Below are 20,582 nucleotides of genomic sequence, written 5' to 3'. Positions count from 1 at the left end.
AGTTAACTAAGAAAACTCGTACCAGAGTTCATTACAAATCACTCGGTTGCTAAATGCTTTCTCGAGCTACATCAAACTTGTGATGGTCCTTGACAATTATGCTAAATGCAGAATTAAACGAAGGTTAGCAGCAATGAACATTTACGGATATAACTTAGAATTTGCGTGACCTTTTATAAGTACAACATGTCTTTCTGGGTTTGTGTGTACGCGTATGGAAATGGTCATTCTATTTCCTAAGGCGAGCTATTAGACGCGGGTACATACATGGACACACATACATTATATCACAATCATACATTTGAAACACATACTAGGACTTGTCTATACGTACTTTATTATAGAAACTCCTAATGATTTAAACAATAAATAAATCATTTATTATTAAGAAGTACCAATTAGGCCAAAGAGTTTTCTGTTATAAAACAGGCAGATGTTCTGGAACTCAGTCAGCGAGCATCATTCTGACTTACTGAGAGTTGTTGAATACCAAACCTTAAAACTTAATTCATATTGTCACTGTTATGTTACCACGTACCAATCAAGTAAGATTGAATCTACATCAAGAGTTTAGTAAGGCTTTGACTATGAAGGAAATTTGGCTTTTAATACAAAAAGAAAATGAACACCTTAAATGCCCCAGTGGCATATACAAATGAACAAGACAAATGAAATCCTTCCATCTTTGTGTGTGTCACAGATGTGTGCTTCTGAGTCTTCCAGGAGCATGATTTTTTATTTGTTTTCCTATTCGTGTTAAGTTCGACTTCTTTACAGACGCTGTAATTATGTGGTGTATAATTGCTAATCCCTCAACTTTTTAAAGACAGATTTCAAATTTTAAATTATTTCTAATTTTGCTCTTCTTTGATTTTTCTTGAACCAAAAATCTCAATAGTCATTTGCTATCTGTAATCTATAATTCATAGACTGAGATTGAACACGAAGCCTAATTCAAACTTGGAATTTTAAAGCTATTTCTGATGTAGCACATCAGCTGAAGCTATGATGGTCTTTTTCAGTCAGGAAGAAACACTTCATTATTCTGTAGGTAATGAAACCCTTGTACACACACACTCAAACACCCAACAATGCCTTAATACCATGTTTTTGAGATATAATCATGTTTATTCTGACCATTTGAGAGTTAGACCAGCTAATGTATCTAATCAAATATTGATGCAAGTCATCTAGATTTAGCTCTCTGGCAAATCCTTTCCTATGCTTTTTTGTTAACAGAACTATAAAAGCTATTTATATTGTTCCTCTCAAAGGGTTTACCCTTGTAGTCTGTATCTATGGAAATGTATTAGTAAATTTTACCTAAGTTCATGTGTTTGGGTAATGAAAAGATGTCAGCATGACAAGAAAACTACATGATTCACCCCAAAAAGAATGAAGCAGGAATGAAATTGGAATCTTTCTTTAGCTTTGTTACTCACAGCATCCTTATAATCACTTCTTTCCTGTTTCTCTAAACAACAAGGGTACAAGACAAAAAGAGTTAAGCTGGATATAAGAACACTGATGTCCCATAAACTACTTAGGTACCTTACAAACAAAAGTAGTTGGCAAAGCTACTCCGAAAAGCTACCAAAAGTGAGAATAGTTGGGGTTTTTTTTTAATATCTTTGGAAGTACCTATATTCAGAAATATAAAAAACAAGGAAAAATTATAGCAGGAGGCAGTCAGTCATATAAGGAAAGGTCAATCTCATATCATTAATATATATTATCATACATATCATCAATGCAGGTGGCTTAAATATAAATCTATGTATATTATGTTCAAAGCTATGTAAAATTATGCATAAATATTCTTCTTCCATATCTGCAGTCCTATATACATTGTATGTATTTGACTATCCTCCTCATTTTTTATCTAACTTAACTTTTCAAAAGACTAACAGAGGGAACAGAAAAAGGCTACCTTAGACCAACTCCAAGAGTTTCTATTGTCCAAGAATTATGTCAATGTCAATTTTAATGTCTTTATTTTATGACATGGGGGCAAGGATGCTAAACTCATAATACATAATATAACAACACCACTTAACTCAACCAATCTAGTTCAGAACTATTCATACTGATCATCCAGGTTATCATAAAAGCTAGGAATATGACCTCTAATTTTTTTTTATTTATTGCAGAATAACAAAAAAGAGTAAGAAATTGGGAGGCAGGCTATGTCACTGATTTACAATTCCTCTCTTCAAAACAAAATTTATTTTTCTTTTCTTGATTCTGTAAATTCAGATTCTAATCACTTTTGGCTATATTTCGTCCTTTGATTTCTAGGCAAGTATGTTTAATTTTCTTTATTTTTTTCTTCTTTCTTTCTCTCTTTTGGTAAAAAGAAATAAATCTCCAGCATATAAAAAATGAATGCCTGAATAGAATAAAAGCAGGACCAGAAAAATAAGTTATTCTAGAAATGTTAACATGGGTCCAGTTTATTTGGTAGACCTGGATTAGCATCTGGGAAATGGAGAACTGGAGACCAGTTCTTTTCTCCCCAGGGAGAGCTCAGATAGGAAATGTCACCCATCTACACTTCTATAAGACCCAATATATTAATTTCACTGATGCATTTAAGAATGGAATCGACCTTTTTTCAAGAGCCAAAATGGTCTTAGGAGGCATTTAATATAGTAATTATAATAATCTAGTTCTTGGCTACTAAATGATATAAATCCTAAAATATACCTAGAAAATTATTGGTTACTTTGGAAATATAAAAGTAAGTTAAATCTCACATAAAGATAGAAAAAGATAAACCTCCATAATTTAAAGTTATTAATTGCCAAAGGGATCTTAGTAACAGCATATATGAAATATTCAGTTTTCTCATTTCCTTTCAAGGATCTCATCTGGTTCTTTTCATTCAATGGAACATGATTGAAATTATTAATCATAGTTATTTTTTCCCAAAAATTAAATTATGCAATACAAAAATATCCAATTTCTATAGCTTTTCAGCTCTTTCCATCCCCCTAAGTTACACTGGTAAATGTAATGTATGACTAGGGGCAGGAATGGAAATGAATGCAAAAAGTTTATATCTGAAAGTTCCGCAATAAATCTATTCAAGTCAAGCACTCTAGGTTTGAACCCCAAATAGCTATCAAATATAATGCAACACTCAATGACTTTGAGTGTAGAATTAGTCAAGACACAAACATATATTTCCTATTTAGATAGCAACCAGTAACCAAGGAAAAGCCACAAAATGAACTAAAATTCAACAAGGAGGCTAAATCAGTTTTTCACAGTGACCTTCGAACAACTAGTTCATGCACATGAAAACATCACAACAAAGAAGTATATGTTGAGAGCTCACATTTAGAAGTAATAGGAATAAATTTAATATATGTAACATTCTTACCTGAAAGACATTCTTTCGGCTTGATTTTTCCTTGGCCCATTCAATATGTGCTCCACACAAATCCACACTTTCTGGTTTGTGCCCAGTTTTCTGTAAACAAAATTGAAATAAGAATAAAAAGCATACATCATTGGTGATGCATGTCAGGAAAAACAAAAGTTTATTGAGTTAGCGGCTTTACATATTTATAGTATAAAGCCTTTCTTTTTCTTTTTCTTTCTTTTTTTTTTTTTCAGTTTCAAAGAGATATCTGCACCCTCATGATCATTGTGGCATTATTTACAATAGCCAAGACATGGCAACACCTAAGTGTCTGTTGACAGAAGAATGGATAAAGAAAATGACATGTAGATACAAATATAGATACAGATATAAATATCGATCCACATGGAAAAATTATTCAGCCATAAAAAAAGAAGGAAATCCTTCTATCTGTGACAATATGGATGAACCTTAAGGGTGTTATGCTAAGTGAAGTCAGTCAAACAGAAGAAGACAAATACTGCATGATCTCACTTACATGTGGAATCTAAAAAAGTCAAACTCCTAGAAACAGAGAGTGGTTACCAGGGGCTGGGGAAATAGGGAGATGTCGGTTAAAGGTACAAACTTTTAGGGGGTGCCTGGCTGGCTCAGTCGGTTAAGCACCCGACTTTTGGTTTTGGCTCAGGTTGCGATCACATGGTTGTGGTATCGAGCCCCACGTCAGACTCCGCACTCAGCGTGGAGTCTGCTTGAGATTTTCTCTATCCCTCTGACTCTGCCCTTCCTCCCGCTCGTGCTTTCTCTCGCTCTCAAAATAAATAAATAAAATCTTAAAAAAAAGAAGGTACAGACTTTTAGTTAGAAGATGAATAAGTTCTCTGAATCATTGCACAGCATGGTAACAATAGTCAACACTACTGTATAACTGAAAGTTGCTAGGAGAGTAGATTTTAAACATTCTCACCACACACACACACACACACACACACACACACACACAGGTAACTATGCGATGTAGTAGATGTGTAAACTAATATTAACGTGGTAATCACTTCACGATATTTACATATATCATGTCATCACTCAGTACACCTTAAACTTACACAATGTTGTCATTTATATCTCCATAAACCAGAAGAAAACCCCAAATTTAATAAATGTTTATTAGGTGCCAACTGTGCACCTTTTGGAAGTTCATTTTTCAGACTTTTAAGACGATACATGTGAGTATATGTATATTTGTATTTAATGAATTTAATTTAGACCAAATAGATTATAGCATGGGCCTCCTTTTGCATGAAACACTGTGGATGTTACCTAAAAGCTTCAGTAATTCATAATAATTAACGGGGATATTATCTATATTTGTTCCTTCATATTTTATTTTATTTTTTTAAAGATTTTTATTTATTTATTTGAGAGAGAGCACAAGCAGGGAGAGGGGAAAGCAGGCTACCTGATGAGCAGGGAGCCCTACACGGGGCTCAATCGCAGGATCCTGGGATCATGACCTGAGCCAAAGGCAGATGCTTAACTGACTGAGCCACCCGGGCACCCCAATTCTTCATATTTTAATTTGATTCAAGTGTATCACATTTATATAACTTTAAATTTCCAGAACTCAGTACATTAAACAAAAGCTCACTTGTTTGGGAAATTTCTTTATTTTCAAAGGAAGTAATGCCATATTTCAAAAACTCCAACTATTTTCAGATGTTCTGAGCTACTCTAGTTTTCTCTATAAATTGAGTATTTTTCTCAAACAATTTTTCCATAGAATAGTTTAAACTTTTAGTACAAGAGGCATATAATATTTTAGACAATATTTTAACAGTATGAACTTTACTTTAAAACGAAATTATGGGGGCTCCTGGTGGCTCAGTTGGTTAGGTGAACTGACTCTTGATTTTTGGCTCAGGTCATGATTTTGGGGTCATGGGATCGAGCACCACTGGGAGGTGACTGAATGATGGGCAGAGTTCAGACTGAGAAAAATCCAAGCCAGGACCAAAGCCTATTGGGGATTCTCTCTCTCCCTCTGCCCCTCCCCCCCACTCCCACCCCCTCTCTCAAATAAAGAAATAAATCTTTAAAAAAAAATAAAACATGAAATTATGGAAGAATGGCAAAGATGCTATAAGAAATCTGTTCACAATTGTTGCCTCATAGCCAGTATGTCCAGTTCTATCAGTTTAATAGAAATAGACTATTTCTTCAGAAAGGCCAGAAATATGGGGGATTTACAGTAAATTGTGAGTTGTTTTTTGTTTTTTTTTCTTCTTGGCAACTAAATAAAATTTTCTTGGGACAGGAAACATTGTATAAGCCAAGCATAACTTCCCTTCAGGATAAATTCAGCTGTCAGGACAGCCATGGAGAGCATATCTTTTCTCTGTTATCTGGTAGTAATCTCATGAGAATCCAATCAAGATGAGGATGCCTCTTACAGATGCTTCAGCCAGTGAAATATTTTTACGGGTTCACTCGTACTCTGCCACCCAGGTGATCACTATTGTGGAAGACCTCAAAGCATGATAACGATGTTCATTGTCAAGTGATTTATGATGCAGAAAAATTAAAACAACCTGCTTCCTCTACAGTTAATTAGATTATGGGATACTCAGAATCAACAGAAATAATCATTAAGAGTTTGTAACAAAAGAGATGATCTTTCCCATATAATGCAGTACAGGAAAAAAAAAAAGATGGAATTATTTTATAGAAGAAGCACTTTTAATGTGCCAAGCACTTTTCTGTTTTACAACTATCAATTCACTTAATTCTTTTAACAACTGTATTAGGTAGGTACTATTATTAACACCATGTTACAGGTAATAATATGCTAGAATATTTAGGTATACTTTCCCAAGGTAACACAGGTAGAAAAGGAGGAGCCCGGATTAAATGAGGGCAGTGTCACTCCAGAGTCTACTCCTAACCACTGTGCAGTCCTTGAAAATTGAACATTCACTGCTATCACGTTCATGTTTAAACATGTAACATTTTGGGAAAAGATATGACTTTCTTATTAGACCCTAGTGCAGAGATATTGGTCTTGTTTCTGTCCTTCTCTCTTTAACTCGATCTTCCCATTGGGCCTTTACACCACCTGTTTACCTGGAAAACCTCCCAATCTTCACATGGTTGGCTCCTTCTTATCCATCAGGTCCCAGATAAATGTCACTTTGTCAGAGGTCTTTTCTGACTGTCTTCTATAAAAGAGAGCTGTCTTCCAGCTTACTCTCTATCTCACTACTTGTTTTAATTTCAATGCAGCCTTCTTCCTAACTGAAATTAACATTTATATTTTTATATGCTGTCTGTTTTTCTCCCACTAAAATTAAGCTCCCTGAGCTGGGGCCTGGTTTGCCTTTTCCTCCACTATCTTTCCCAATGTATGGAACAGTGCCTGGCACAAAGTTGTTGTTCAATGAATATTCGCTGAATTCATAAATGAAGGAAAAATACCAAAATGCAACTAGCTTTTGTGCTTTGGAAGTAAGGTTTGGGCATCTAAAAATTCCCCATGTTACAACAATTACGATTTATATTTGGTTTTGGAAAAGTGAAAAACAGTTTAATGGACTCATGTGGATTGAACCCAGTATTTCACAGAATCATTCAATAGACATTAACTGCACACTTACTATGCGTCAAGTGTTAGCCATTGTGTTGGGCAGTGGGACTCCAGAGGTAAGGAAGATACTCACTCTTCCTTTCAGAATCCCATACCAGCCTCAGACTCTATATATTTTCAATAGACTTTCTCTCTATGGCAAAAAGCAATCTAAGCTTTTCCAGAGTTCTCACCATCCGGCTCTGCCACACTCTTCTCATCAGCATCATACATTAAATCCCATGGCTTTGGTCCTGGCTTGGATTTTTCTCAGTCTGAACTCTGCCCATCATTCAGTCACCTCCCATGACCCTGACCTTGATTCATGCATTCTTCATGAACCCATGCCTTCACCTCCTCTCCATTTCAGCAATCTTCATTCTGCTTTTCAGCTAACAAATCCCATGTTCTGAGTTTTCATTACTTCCACCCTATAATGTTGGCTTTTGATGTGACTGGAATCACCAGCCCTTTTGTGTACCCCTCCAGGCCCTTCCTGGTTTTACTTCCTTCCACGAACAGGCCTATGTCCCCAACTCAGCAGCCACTTCAATACTCCCCCATCTCTCACTCTCTTGCTTTCCCCCATGTGATGATCCACTCCACACTTTCATCCACTTTTCCTTCTTCTACCATTTTCCTCATATCCCCTAATTCTAGAGAAATAACTTTTGACTACTCAGAGTAGTAACATTACAAATAATGGCCACTTTCTTCAGCTGGGTTTTTAACTCTACTTAGGGGGAAAAAAAAAAAAAAAAAAAACCTGTGATAAAAACACTTAACATATCCATGAAATCATTACCAAGACCAATGTCATCAACACTTAGCAAACTTTTTTGTGTGTTCCTAGTCACTTTCTGTTCTTCCTCATAACACCTCTCTCCCAAGCTTCACCCCTTTCCAGTAGCCCATCAAATGGCATTCTCCTAATTTGCAGAGATCATACAGCCCTTGAGCTAGAACTTTCGCCACTCTTTCCACTTTCATAGTCCGTGTAATCAAAATGAACAAACATAAACTTTAATAAATCCCTATATGTCGAGCCCTCTGAAATCTTTATGTCGATTTCTCATTTATTCCTTACAACAGTCTTGTGCGGTTGTTACCATTGCCTTCAACTTACAATGTGGAGAAACTCAAGCAGGGAGTGGTTAAGTGCCATACATAAGCTCACGCACTTAATATGTGCCTAAGCTGAGCTAGGAATTCACTGTCTTCTGATTCCAAGTCCCAAGTTCTTGATCACAACACAATACATGACCTCCTCTCCATACCTAGCCTTTCCTCCTACTAGGTCACATGATGAGAATTAACATTTTCTATCTCTTCCTTGTAAGTGTGATCATTTCCCATATTCTGTTCTGGCTCCTGGACATTTGTATCTGAGTCTGTAATTCTGGTCCACCTGTCTAATGAACTCCCATGCCTGGCATGACAGTGGCATCTATGAACATCAAAATCTCCTGGCCTGTTGTTGCCAGACAGTGCCTGATCCACTCACAAAGCATGTCCTTTTCTGTCTCAGGAAGAGATGCTCCTTCTTCAGCCCACGGCTTTCCTTTCTGGTTCCTAATTCTATCTAATCCTCTTCCTCATTTTCTGAGTTGTCCCTTTTCTCCTACATTTTCAACCTCCCTCTCGCAAATAGATTACATCCTTTAGCCCACAGCCACACTCAAGTCACTCCTGTTCAAAAAAATATATAAGTTTATGCAAGCATCAATCCCACAATCTTGCTTGTTCTCAATCTCACCTATTTCTTTTCCATGATTGCCAGGATTCTTGAGTTTTCTGCAGTCACATTCTCTGCTTGCTCATGTTTCATTCTCTTCTCAAGCCACTGCAGGCTTTTACTCTCTTCCTTAACTAATCTAAAATGGTTTTTTATGTCATTTTATTTTTATTTTTTTAATTAACATATTATGTATTATTTGTTTCAGGGGTACAGGTTTGTGATTCTTCAGTCTTACACAATTCACATCACTCACCATAGCACATACCCTCCCCGATGTTAATCATGAAGGTCAACAAAAACAGTCTGATGCCTTCTCCCCCATCATCCTTCTACTTGAACTCTGGACTGTTAGGTTCTGCTCCTTTTCCTTAAAAGTTTCTACCCCTCAGCTATGGAGACATTTTCTCTCTAAATTTTTATTTCACCTTTTATACTCTCCCTTCTCTGTTTCTTTACTGACTTCTCTTCCTCTTCCCACTTCTTAACTGTTGGTAATCCCTGGTTTACTGTTCTAGGCCATCATTATTTCTTATAGTTTATATGCTTCCTATGGATTTGGTCTTGCTTCTGGTCTGATCCATCACTTGGGACATATTGACTCCTCAATTTTTCCTCTGGCCCCCAGCTCCCGCTTATGTACCAGAACTGTGTTTTCTAACTAACTACCATTAGGCTGTAGCACAGACACCTCTGTGAAATCATTGTCTTCTTCTCAGACTTGCCTTCTTTTCTCTGTTGCTTGTCTTGCTTAATTATCCCCTATCCACTTCACCTTCTTCATTTTCTTAATTCTTCCCTTTCCTTTACCACTTAAAGCAAACAATAGCCTGAATAGCCTGAAACAGAGCCTGAATTCCAGAATGAACTCCATCTTCTTCATCTCATGAACACAGCCTCATTTAAGCTCTTATTTTCTCTCATCTGAATTCTCTCACTGTTTCCTCTGGGTCCACAAAAAAAACCATTTCATTTCATTCTCTACATTCTGACTTTTTTCCTTAAAACACAAATCTTACCATATTTCTTCTGGAAAATGTATTATCTACAGGATAATGCACAAATCTCTCAGTAGGGTATACAGGCTCTTTTACATCATTTCCCAACCATCCCTCTGAGTTCCCTTTATCCCTCCTTCTTCTACAACCAACCATGCTAAATTCATGGTAGTTCCAATACCCACCGTGATTTCACAGCTCCATACGTTGGATGCACCCTTTTCATCTGGAACACATTTATTTTTCTTCGACCCACTCTGGTTCGTTTTGATGATGTAACTCCAAAATAATCTCCATGAGGTGTTCTTTTAGCTCTGCTGGCCCAGTCTCTTCTCCCCACCATCTCCCCTATTCTAAAATCCATTTTGTTACAATTCTTTTTGTTATACAATAGAGAATTAGAGTGGAAAATTTCCAGATTCCTTACAAAATAAATAATACATCTCAGGATAATAGTTTACAAAATGAGATCATTTACAAAATGTAATTTAATTGTTTACAAAATTAAAACACAATATTCCCATTCATATTGATCTTTAATAGGAAATGACCTTATGTCACAATCAAATGATAGAGTTTGGGATCAATTCAGAAGTATACCAGAAAAAGTTAAATTGATTTGAGTAAAATTCAGTAAATAAATATATCAGCTTCAAGAAGAGAAAACTAAGATATATTGATAGAGGAGTATATAAAAATGATCCTGCTCAGTAGTTCATTATTACAAAGCTAAAGCAGAAAGACCTAGTCTTGAAGAACAATGCTAAGAACTCAGATTTATTAGAAGGAAAAATTTTCAGAATTTAAACATTGTTAAACACTGGAACAAGTTTTCCAGAAAAGTTGTCGAATTTATTTGGAAGACAGTCAAGATTTTATTCAAGAAGGCTGAAATTAAAGAATCCTTTAATAGAAAACATATTTCTGATTCTACAGCTATAAAACACAAGAAAAAGTCTGCTAATGAACTACATGATGCCAATGGATCATATTGTACATCATTATAAAAATATACTTTTTAAAAATTGACTAAATTTGGATTTAAATCTAAGAGTGTACTTATATCTCTTCTGAGGTAAACTTAAAATATAAATGACTGATTTTTTAAATATTTAAATAGAATTATTTAAAAGTTACTGCTTCTGGACAATAAAATATAAAACCTCTTTGTTGGGGCAATGTGAAGTCATTAAAAATTGATCCTGGGTTTTGTCCACTTCTGATTTTTATTATTCTTTTAGTTTATCTTTACTATTCCCCAGTAATAGCTGACAGGGTATCCTCTCTGTCTTTTTCTCTGACTTAGATTAAACCTTTGGGATTACGTTTTCCATTTTTTATGGGAAATTTGGGGCCCTTTAATGCACATTAAGAAAATATCAAAGGCCAGATGGTCTTTTGCTTGATGGCATTTTCCATGAGGGAGACTGGGCATGTGTGTAGGCAACAAATCACTGGACCACTCATTATCCTACCCTTATCACTAGATGGGGTTACAAAAAAACAAAACAAGACTCAGATTTTATGAAACAGGTTATTAGCTACCATTTTTTATTTTGGATTAATTGCTATTCCAGAATATAGACTCAGATTGTCCTTATCAGTTTGAAACATGAAACACAAAATCTGTTTAAAGGAATTAAGTTTTATCACATAACTGGTTTTGATTCTAGAAAATCATTCATGGAGGAGGATAAAACTCACTTATAAATTCTCATTTGGGCAAAATGATTTAGGAAAGAATGCCTCATGGATACCTGATCTTATTAATGTCTAAAGTATGGCCGCTGTCAGCATAGAAGACGATACTTGGATTGTTAAGATGTGGGTTTTATGTATATGAATATAAATGATGTTAATAATAACTGAAATTGTTTCTACAGTGAAATTTCTCAGTATATACAAGACCAAATCAAACCAGATTTTCAGAAAAGCAAATCTTTGTTGGTGACTTTGGGCACTAGATTGTTGTATGTTTGGGTTTTTTGTTTGTTTTTTGAGGAAAAAGTATGCTCTCCTTTTCAAGAAATGAGCAGATACATTGCATTTAGTTCTGAATCCAAATCTTGCCAGAATAAATACAATAGTTTCTATTTAGTCTATTTTTGTTGTATGCTGATACTGTCTTCCATTTGCATTACATAAAAAGCTATTTAATTTTGCAAGGTGACTAGCTTGGACACATTTTTGGTGCCTCAGGTGCTCCCTCAGAGTCCTTACCTAGACCCTCATCCCATAAGTCTACCTCAGCTATCCCTGCAGATAACCAGCCTGCTTGAACCCATTTGGTCCCACTTCCTGAGGATGGCCAGTCACCTTTTTGGAATTCGAGGCCCTCTCTCCTGGCTGCCAGAGTGCAGACAGGCTTTTTGCTCTTCATCCACTTCCAGATTTGTATAAAGTGCCACTTTACAGGATATAGGATCTGGCTTTCTGAATAGCCATCCAAGGGTGTGCCTCAGGTTCATAGGATGCAGGCAGTGAAGACTCTGGGCGGTGAACTTTAGCCAAAAGGAAGCAGGAAATGGGAAGAGACATAGCAGATAAATTCCTTCTCCTCCAACCCTCCTTCCCTCCCACACACTGCCTCATGCTTTCTCCAAACATGCTTCTTTCTAAGTCAAGTGCTGCAGCTGCCCAGTGATTCTCTGTGTCTCTTTGAGGTTCACTGGAGAGTAGCAGCCTGCTTGATGACACAGCCCCTCCACTATTCCCCCATCATTTCCTGCCTCACTTCCTTTGTGACTCACTCTCTAAATCATGGATTCATGCCTTCCAATAAAAGGATGGGCACTGAATTCAGGCCTTGTTCTCTGGAGAATCAGGGCTGAGATCACTGATCCTTGTGGCAGAGATGAATAGTGCTACACCAAAATGTGTGTTGTCACAGGGAAGGAGCTCACCAGCCAGGGACTCCATTTTTTCCCGGCCCTCTTTGCATCAACATGTGGCCACATTACGCACTGTCATCACTGGAATGGGGGCAAGAACGATGTGAGGCGCTTATGGGCTTACAGCTTTAAAGAGCACGCAGAACTTCTCATGTTCTCTCTACCTTTTCCTCATTGGCCCCTAGGAGTTTGCAGAACCGACACATGAGAGAAGCACCATCTAGCAGAAAACTGACCAGGGATACTTGTTTTGGACTTTGGTATGAGTAAGAAATGAGGTTCTGCAGAAATTTTGGATTGTATTTGGACAGCAGGAAGTGTTCCCCTACCTGAAGTCGTTATATTAAGGAAAATGGAGGCAAGGATTTTAAGTACACTGCCATTAAGTGGCAATCTGGACATCTGAATCCAATTGGCTTCCAGTGACTTTTCTCTTAGCCACTATACTCTATTGCTCCATGTAGTAATAACAACGATAATAATAAATACAATTAGTATTTATCATTGCTGTGTGCCAGGCATGCTGTATCAGTTTTCTCAATAATCTCACAATAACTGTCTGAGGTAGGTACTCCTATTAACCTCACATTGCAGGTGAAATATCCAAGGATTATAGGAATAAATAAAATGTGAACCTGATGGGGCCCTGGGTGGCTCAGTCGTTAAGCGTCTGCCTTCGGCTCAGGTCATGATCCTGGGATTGAGCCCCGCATGGGGCTCCCTGCTCAGGGGGGAGTCTGCTTCTTCCTCTGCCCCTCTCCCTGCTCCTGCACTCTCTCTCCCTCTCTCTCTCTCTCAAATAAATAAATAAAAAATCTTAAAAAAAAATAAAATAAAATGTGAACCTGGGATTCTCAACCCAGGTGGTCTAACTTATTCCACCTGATATAGTATACTGCTTCCCAGAGCATTTCAACTCAGTAGTGAACTGTTAAGAAAGACCAAATACATAACATTCATTTAATCTCAAAATGCACTGTCGAGTAAAAGTCTATTTTATCTTAGAGAAATGCAAACTCTAAATCAGATGCATTACATTGACCAAAATGATAAACCACAGAGAGTCAAACTTCATAATTAAAATAGTTTTCTGAGAGCCTAAGGTGAGGTTTATTGGACAGTAAGCTATTATCCATTTATAAAGCATCCTATCAATTTCATAGATTTTTGTGGTTATTAAAAATTAGGTAAGATACAGAATTTATTGCGGTTAATGGCTAAATCTTGAGAGAATTATAACCAGAGAACATGGCTTCATTTATAGTAATATTGATCACTTGATTTCATTTTTTTCCTTACAATGTTTATGCTAATAAAACACTAGAATTCAATTTCTTTCTTTCTTTCTTTCTTTCTTTCTTTCTTGCTTGCTTGCTTGCTTGCTTTCTTTCTCTCTTTCTTTCTTTCTTTTCATCCCCACCCATCATCCTCCAGATTTTGGATTATCATTTTTCTCTAATTTTTAAAGGTCTGATGAGGCCATATGATAGTGTAGTCTGTGACTATACTAGAAACTGCCCCGATGTTAACAATCCTGACTTTGCCAGAGCGCTATCATTAGGAGAATTAAAATATTAAGCAGAAATTTAAGATGCCTTCATTAGACTAAGTTTGGTAGATCTATTGTTTGCCCCTCCAATGCTTATGATCTTTTTGAGCAGGGATCCAAATAAGGGCTCAATACTCACTTTACAAAGATAAAATAATTCCATATTCATTTTGCACAGAATACTCAATAATTCATGAATAGCTTTCTGATTGAAACTATTTTCATCTTTTTTGCTAAATCACATCATTTTACTCCCATAAATAAGTCCATTTTGTTATTAAAGCCATACTACAGTAAATGAGCATTAGATGTATTACATTATTTAATTAATGCTTGTGTTCATTATTTACATTGGAAGTAAACAATATTAAAAAAGTAAACAAATTATTTTAAAGAGGCCCTTTATATTACTCTTTTTTTGCTTTCAAGATTATGGCTGAATGAGTGGTTTGAAAAAGTTAATAGCTTATTAAATGCCTTGGAAAAGTTTTCTGTCATTAAGAGCAAAATGCCAGTGTTTGCCTCTGAATAAAAATTATCGGTACAGTGTAAAGAGAAAAAAATCAAAGTAGCCCCCCCCCCAGCCAAAAAAAGTTACACACGCAGTGAACATGTAGGCTCCGTACTGAACATACTGGTTTTAGAACCATAAAATTTTAGGGGAGAAATATTGCCTAAAATGTTTATAATGCTTTCGAATTTATGTCAGGCTAGGTTTATGTTAACTAGGATTTGTGAGCATTGCGGGATAAATATACCAGAAACAGCTGACTGATGAGAGTAAGTTCCACTTGGTCTGAATTTCAATGGATGTGGAGACAAGAGAAATTTCTTAAACCACAAATAAACTTTTACATTGTGTTTATTTTATTAGGTATGCCACCAAACATATATTCTGGAATCACATAAAAATAAGCTCAGCTTTGCTACTGGTGTTCACTGATGTGCTGATATGCCCACATTCTTGGAATAGGATATTTATAGTTCTCTCAGACAAACTGCCCCTCTTGCTTTCTTTGCACTAGGACTTCTTTAGAGAGGACCATACAGTGAATTGCCAAGGACATCTGAGAATATTAAAGTATTTTCTGAGTGAGATGACCTGTGATTCACTAAGTGCATTGGGCCATACTGATGACAATTTGGCGGTTTTGTCATTTTCCTTGTCAATAAGAGCACAGGTCTTATGGCTCTCCTCTGTTTCACCAGATTTTTATTTTTATTTTTTTAATTTTTATTGTTATGTTAATCACCATACATTACATCATTAGTTTTTGATGTAGTCTTCCATGATTCATTGTTTGTGTGTAACACCCAGTGCTCCATTCAGTACCTGCCCTCTTCAATGCCCATCACCAGGCTAACCCATCCCCCCACCCCCCTCCCCTCTAGAACCTTTAGTTTGTTTCTCAGAGTCCATAGTCTTTCATGGTTCGTCTCCCCCTCCAATTTCCTCCCCCTCATTTTTCCCTTCCTACTATCTTCTTCTTTTTTTTATCACCAGATTTTTAGAACATGTCTCTCAAATCATTTAAAAAGTCCTTCTTCTTTGTGTTAAAAGTAGAAAAAATATATATATCTTACTCAAACCTGTCTCTGAAAACTCTGAATTACCTTATTTATTTGTTTATTTATTTATTTATTTATTTATCAGAGACAGAGAGAGCAAGCAGGGGGAGTGGCAGGCAGAGGGAGAAGCAGGGAGCCCGATGTGGGACTCAACCTCAGGATCCTGGGATCATGTCCTGAGTCAAAAGCAGAGGCTTAACTGACTGAGCCACTCAAGCATCCCTGAATCTGCCTTAATTTAAAGATAGTTAGTATTGGTTGCAAAGGACTCCAGGGTGCTTACAGAATGAAATTATCTCTGTTCACAATCCTCTTCAAGGTCTTTCCTAAACCTGTTCTACATGGACTTTCCAACCATAATGGAGTGCTTTCTGTTCCTCAACTTATCTTGAGGCAATCTTTCACTTGTAGGTGCATCCAGGCAATTCATAGAAGAAATGCAAAATAGTCTGGATGAAGGCACATCTACCCTAGGCCTTAGGGAACTTCCAAGAATCATTTTCAAGAACAATGATTAGCACATAGTTCATGGGGCAAGGCCAGATTTCAATTCATGTCTGTATAATAAATACAAGAATTAATTTCCTACATTTTATCATTGGTTACTCCCTTATTTCTACATAAAATGTCCCTTTCAACCCATTTCTGCCTCGAAATCCTATTCATCCTTCAAAAACATGTTCATCTGTCACTCCCTTGACAGATACATTTAGAATCTTTTCCAGTTGGAAGCAATCTCTCTTTTCTGAGTTACTATAAAACTAACTCATGCCTCTGTTCATGCCATTTTGGAGCAACTATCAATGTCCACCTTTCTTACTACAATTACTTGATTTGTGGGCATACTTTCTATTTGTTTCTAGACCCTCAAGGGAAAGATCTGAGTCTGATTCATTTTTGTATGTTTCACAAGATCTAGCATAGTGGCTTAAACATCAGGGATGCTCAGTGATTTTGCGCAATGAACAAATGGAGAAATATATTGGTTGAGCATCACTTGGAAAAAGAGTTGAGCATATATAGGTTGAGCATATATAGTTGAGCATATATAGGTTGAGCATCACTTGGAAAAACAGTTTCCCTGGGAAAGGATTACCTGTAGCTAGATCTATGGTTCCCCACCATATTTTATATTATATATATAATCTCTTTAGTCATGTATTGTTATAATAAACCTACATATGATTCTGTCTCCTCTATCAGAAGATAAGCACCTTAAGAGCAGGGATCATATAGTATTCATCTGATATCTCTAGGGTTTAAAAACACATTGTGTGATACCTGTTAGGAGTTGTTAATTCTTTGTAGAATAAATAAATGAATGAGTGCTCTAAATTACAAAACTTCCCTCCCATAAGGCAATCTATCATTTTTTTTTAATCAAGAATGCATATTTGTCACATCCCATGGCTAGAGTCAGGTTCTAGTCCATATCAAGCAGAAGCTCTAAAATCACAAAGCACAGCAGGTACCGAGGAGGCAGATGGTATTTGAAGTGCTGGAGCTGATTGAAATACTTCACTGACACTAAAATAGACAAGTGTACCTGAGACATGCAAGGGGTGTGAGTCCATTCCTCAGATCAGAAACCAAACTGACAGCTTTTGTTTCTTTGGGACTTTTTTAAACAGATAAAGCAAATATAATGTAGATGCCTTTTGAGGCAAAACTTTTTTCTCTTGGACTAAATGAGATGAAGCCATGATCTCAGAAGAATCAACTTCCTCTCTTGCCTTTTTCCATGATAGGCCTTGTCCTTTGAAGACATGTAACACCTGGGTCATACTTCTGTTCAGTATGTATTTATTAACAAGAACAGCTATGATAGATTATTCTAGGGTGAAGGTAGCTGGAGAATACTGGCACGCCTTCTTAAAGATTTGCCCCTGGTAGCAAATTCCAGTCCTTGATACTCTTCTCAAGCTTTTTTTTTTTTTATCTTATCTTCCAACCAAACTAAACAAAACAAAACAAAACAAAAAACGAAAAAACTCATTTCTCTTTTTAGCACACAGACCTTGCCCATTCTCCGTTTCATGTCATCGTTCATATTTTTTAATTCACTGGAATTCCCTGCCCACAAATTTCCACATATTGAAATTATAACCATCCTTCAAGGCCCAATTCAAATCTTTCACAGATGTGAGCTCTCCCTCCTTTAAATCTCAGAAAAACTCTTTTATGTTTCTTATTTCATCTCACCCTATTTTTTGGCAAAGATGTTATGAAGCAAAGACTATATCTTGATTATATCTCTATGCCTTATATGTAGCCCTAATGAGCAAGCTGTTCATTGTAGGATTTCAATACATATTCTTATGAAGTCTTTTCCTACCAAGGCTTATATAAATAGCACAAACTTGATTAACCAAATGCATATTTAAATGAAAGTGAGGTAGATTGTAAACGAGAAACTATGCTATTTAGACCATCTCTCCACTGAAAACAATGAAAAATGCTGGATAAAATATTTCTTTTTAAAATTACCTTAAAAATATTGAAAGCCCGTAAGATAGTGGGGGCTGCTAGGGTAAATATTTTTGGAAAATGGGAATCTGAACCCAGAGAGGAAAGCTGAATATCAAATCAACATAACTGCTCTTTGCCTGAGGGCATCTGTTTATACTATACATTTGAACTTTGGTCAATTGACTTCACAGAATAATGGAAAAGGTGCTGCCTGAAGTCTTATGAAAGAATAAAGGAGAACAAATATTAAACTTGTTCTCTTTCTCTAACTTAAGGGATTGTAAAGAAAACTGCCTTTGTAGATGAGCAATGTGAGAGAAGAAAAAAAAAAAAAAAAAGGAAGACTGAAGAATAATTCTGTCCCTGAGAAGTTGTATGCTGTCCTATTATGTATACACAATTTGAAAGTTTTAAACAGTTAACTTAGATTGAGCTAATCAATCACCAGGAGTGTCCCAGACACTTTGAGAAAAATGTAAAATATTCTGGAGTAGAACATGTTTATCCCAGGACTAAATGATTAGCACACAGTCAAAAATAACCAGACACACAAGGAAACAAAGCAACAGAGAAGTAGCAGAAACAGACTGATGGAGACTTCAGATGTTATGTCACAAGACACAGAATATAAAACAACTATGGGCTTCTAATTTTAACGAAATAAAAGGGAGTCTGGAAAATATCTGCAGAAGACAACTATCACAAATGACATAATAAATAAAAAACTTCTAGAAATGAAAATCACAATAATTGAAATAAAGATGTTTATCACAAAAGGAGATTGAATTAAAGAATGGAAGATAAACCAAGAGAAATGGTTTGGAATGCAGTTCAGAAAGACAAAAAAGATTTTAAAAAGAATGTAAATGAACAGACTAACAAGACAATGTAGGTTTAACCAGAGACTTAGAAAAAGATAAGAGAAAATTTAAAAGAAGCTTCATTTGAAAAGATAATAGCAAAATAATAAGATAATAATAAGATAATTTTCTAAAATATTTAAGTGACAGTTATAAACAATTTCAAGGCAACAGTCCAGGTAGGAAGAATAAAACTGTGGAATAACAAAGGTAATGATAAATATATTATGAGCAGCCAGATAACAGCAGTTAAACTAAGGTAACTTCTTGATCACAACAATTGACGACAGAAAATAGTGGAATAACATTTTTGATGTGCTGAAAGAAAGCAACTGCCAACTCAAAATTCTATATCCAAAGAGAATATATATATATTTCCAGAATGAGGGAGAAATAGAGACATTTGAAACAAGCAGACACTGAGATATGTTGTTACCGTAAGACCTTTACTACAGGAATTTCTCAGAATATACTTCCAACAAAAGAAAAAGACCTTCCTAGAAAAAGACCTTCTTTGCCATTTACTTCTTCCTAGGAAGAAGTAAATGGCAAAGAACATGGCAAATATTAAACCAACACTGACTCTATAAAAAAAAAAAAAGAATACTGTCTGGTGGTGTTAAAAGGAAAAGAAAGAATTAAAACATCAAACAACAATAGCATCTATGCTGAGAAGAGGATACATGGATTAAAAATACTCTAAGGTGGGGCGCCTGGGTGGCTCAGTCGTTAAGCGCCTGCCTTCAGCTCAGGTCATGATCCCGGGGTCCTGGGATCGAGCCCCACATCGGGCTCCCTGCTCAGCGGGGAGCCTGCTTCTCCCTCTCCCACTCCCCCTGCTTGTGTTCCCTCTCTTGCTGTGTCTCTCTCTGTCAAATAAATAAAATCTTAAAAATATATATATATATATATATATATATATATATATATATATATATATATTCTAAGGTAATATTTTGGAAGAGGGTAAAGGATTTGATTCGCTTTAGGCTTTGATAAGTATCAATGCTGTAATCTTAAACAAGCCACTAACAAAATTGAAACAAAAGGCATCACTTAAACCAGTGCAAAAAAAATATGGAAGAAAAAAATGAAAAGAAAAAGCATGACATATTTAGAGAAAAAGGCAAGAAACAAAAGAAGCATACACTGTGTTTCCATTTATATAAATTCAAAACCAGACAAAGAAAACTACATTTCTTAAGGGCTATAGATACAGGTGGGAAAATCATGAAAGGTTATAAAATACGGACTAAAATGCATTGAATTCTGGGGCAAGGGAAGAAGCTGGATGACATAGGGACAAATGGCAGAGGGTGAGGCTTCTAGAGGGCTGACAGAGTCTTGACTTGGGCAGTGGTTATGTAGGAGTTTGATTAATAACTTTTAAAATATACATATCTATTATACATTTTACTAAAAATGGTTTCTGCACTATTTTCCAATGACAATATTTTCAACATTTAAAGTAAGTTACAAATCAGAATATGTAAAAAACGATGAGAGTATGAGCATCATCCTTCCC

General features: G+C 36.0%; 1 protein-coding gene across 1 annotated transcript in view; it reads right to left on the bottom strand.

Annotated features, from left to right (window-relative positions):
* The window catches only part of ARHGAP15 (Rho GTPase activating protein 15), a 606,659-nt gene that overhangs the window by 473,028 nt on the left and 113,049 nt on the right, over positions 1 to 20,582 (bottom strand). The window contains exon 6 of the mRNA XM_021695830.1: positions 3,386 to 3,475. Within this exon, the coding sequence (XP_021551505.1) occupies positions 3,386 to 3,475 (90 nt within the window). The remainder of the gene's footprint in view (positions 1 to 3,385; positions 3,476 to 20,582) is intronic.

The sequence above is a fragment of the Neomonachus schauinslandi genome, chromosome 3 (assembly GCF_002201575.2).
Source record: "Neomonachus schauinslandi chromosome 3, ASM220157v2, whole genome shotgun sequence".
Classification (NCBI taxonomy): Eukaryota; Metazoa; Chordata; class Mammalia; order Carnivora; family Phocidae; genus Neomonachus; species Neomonachus schauinslandi.
Note: the sequence above shows the minus strand (reverse complement) of the source record. Positions and strands in the feature narration are given on the sequence as shown.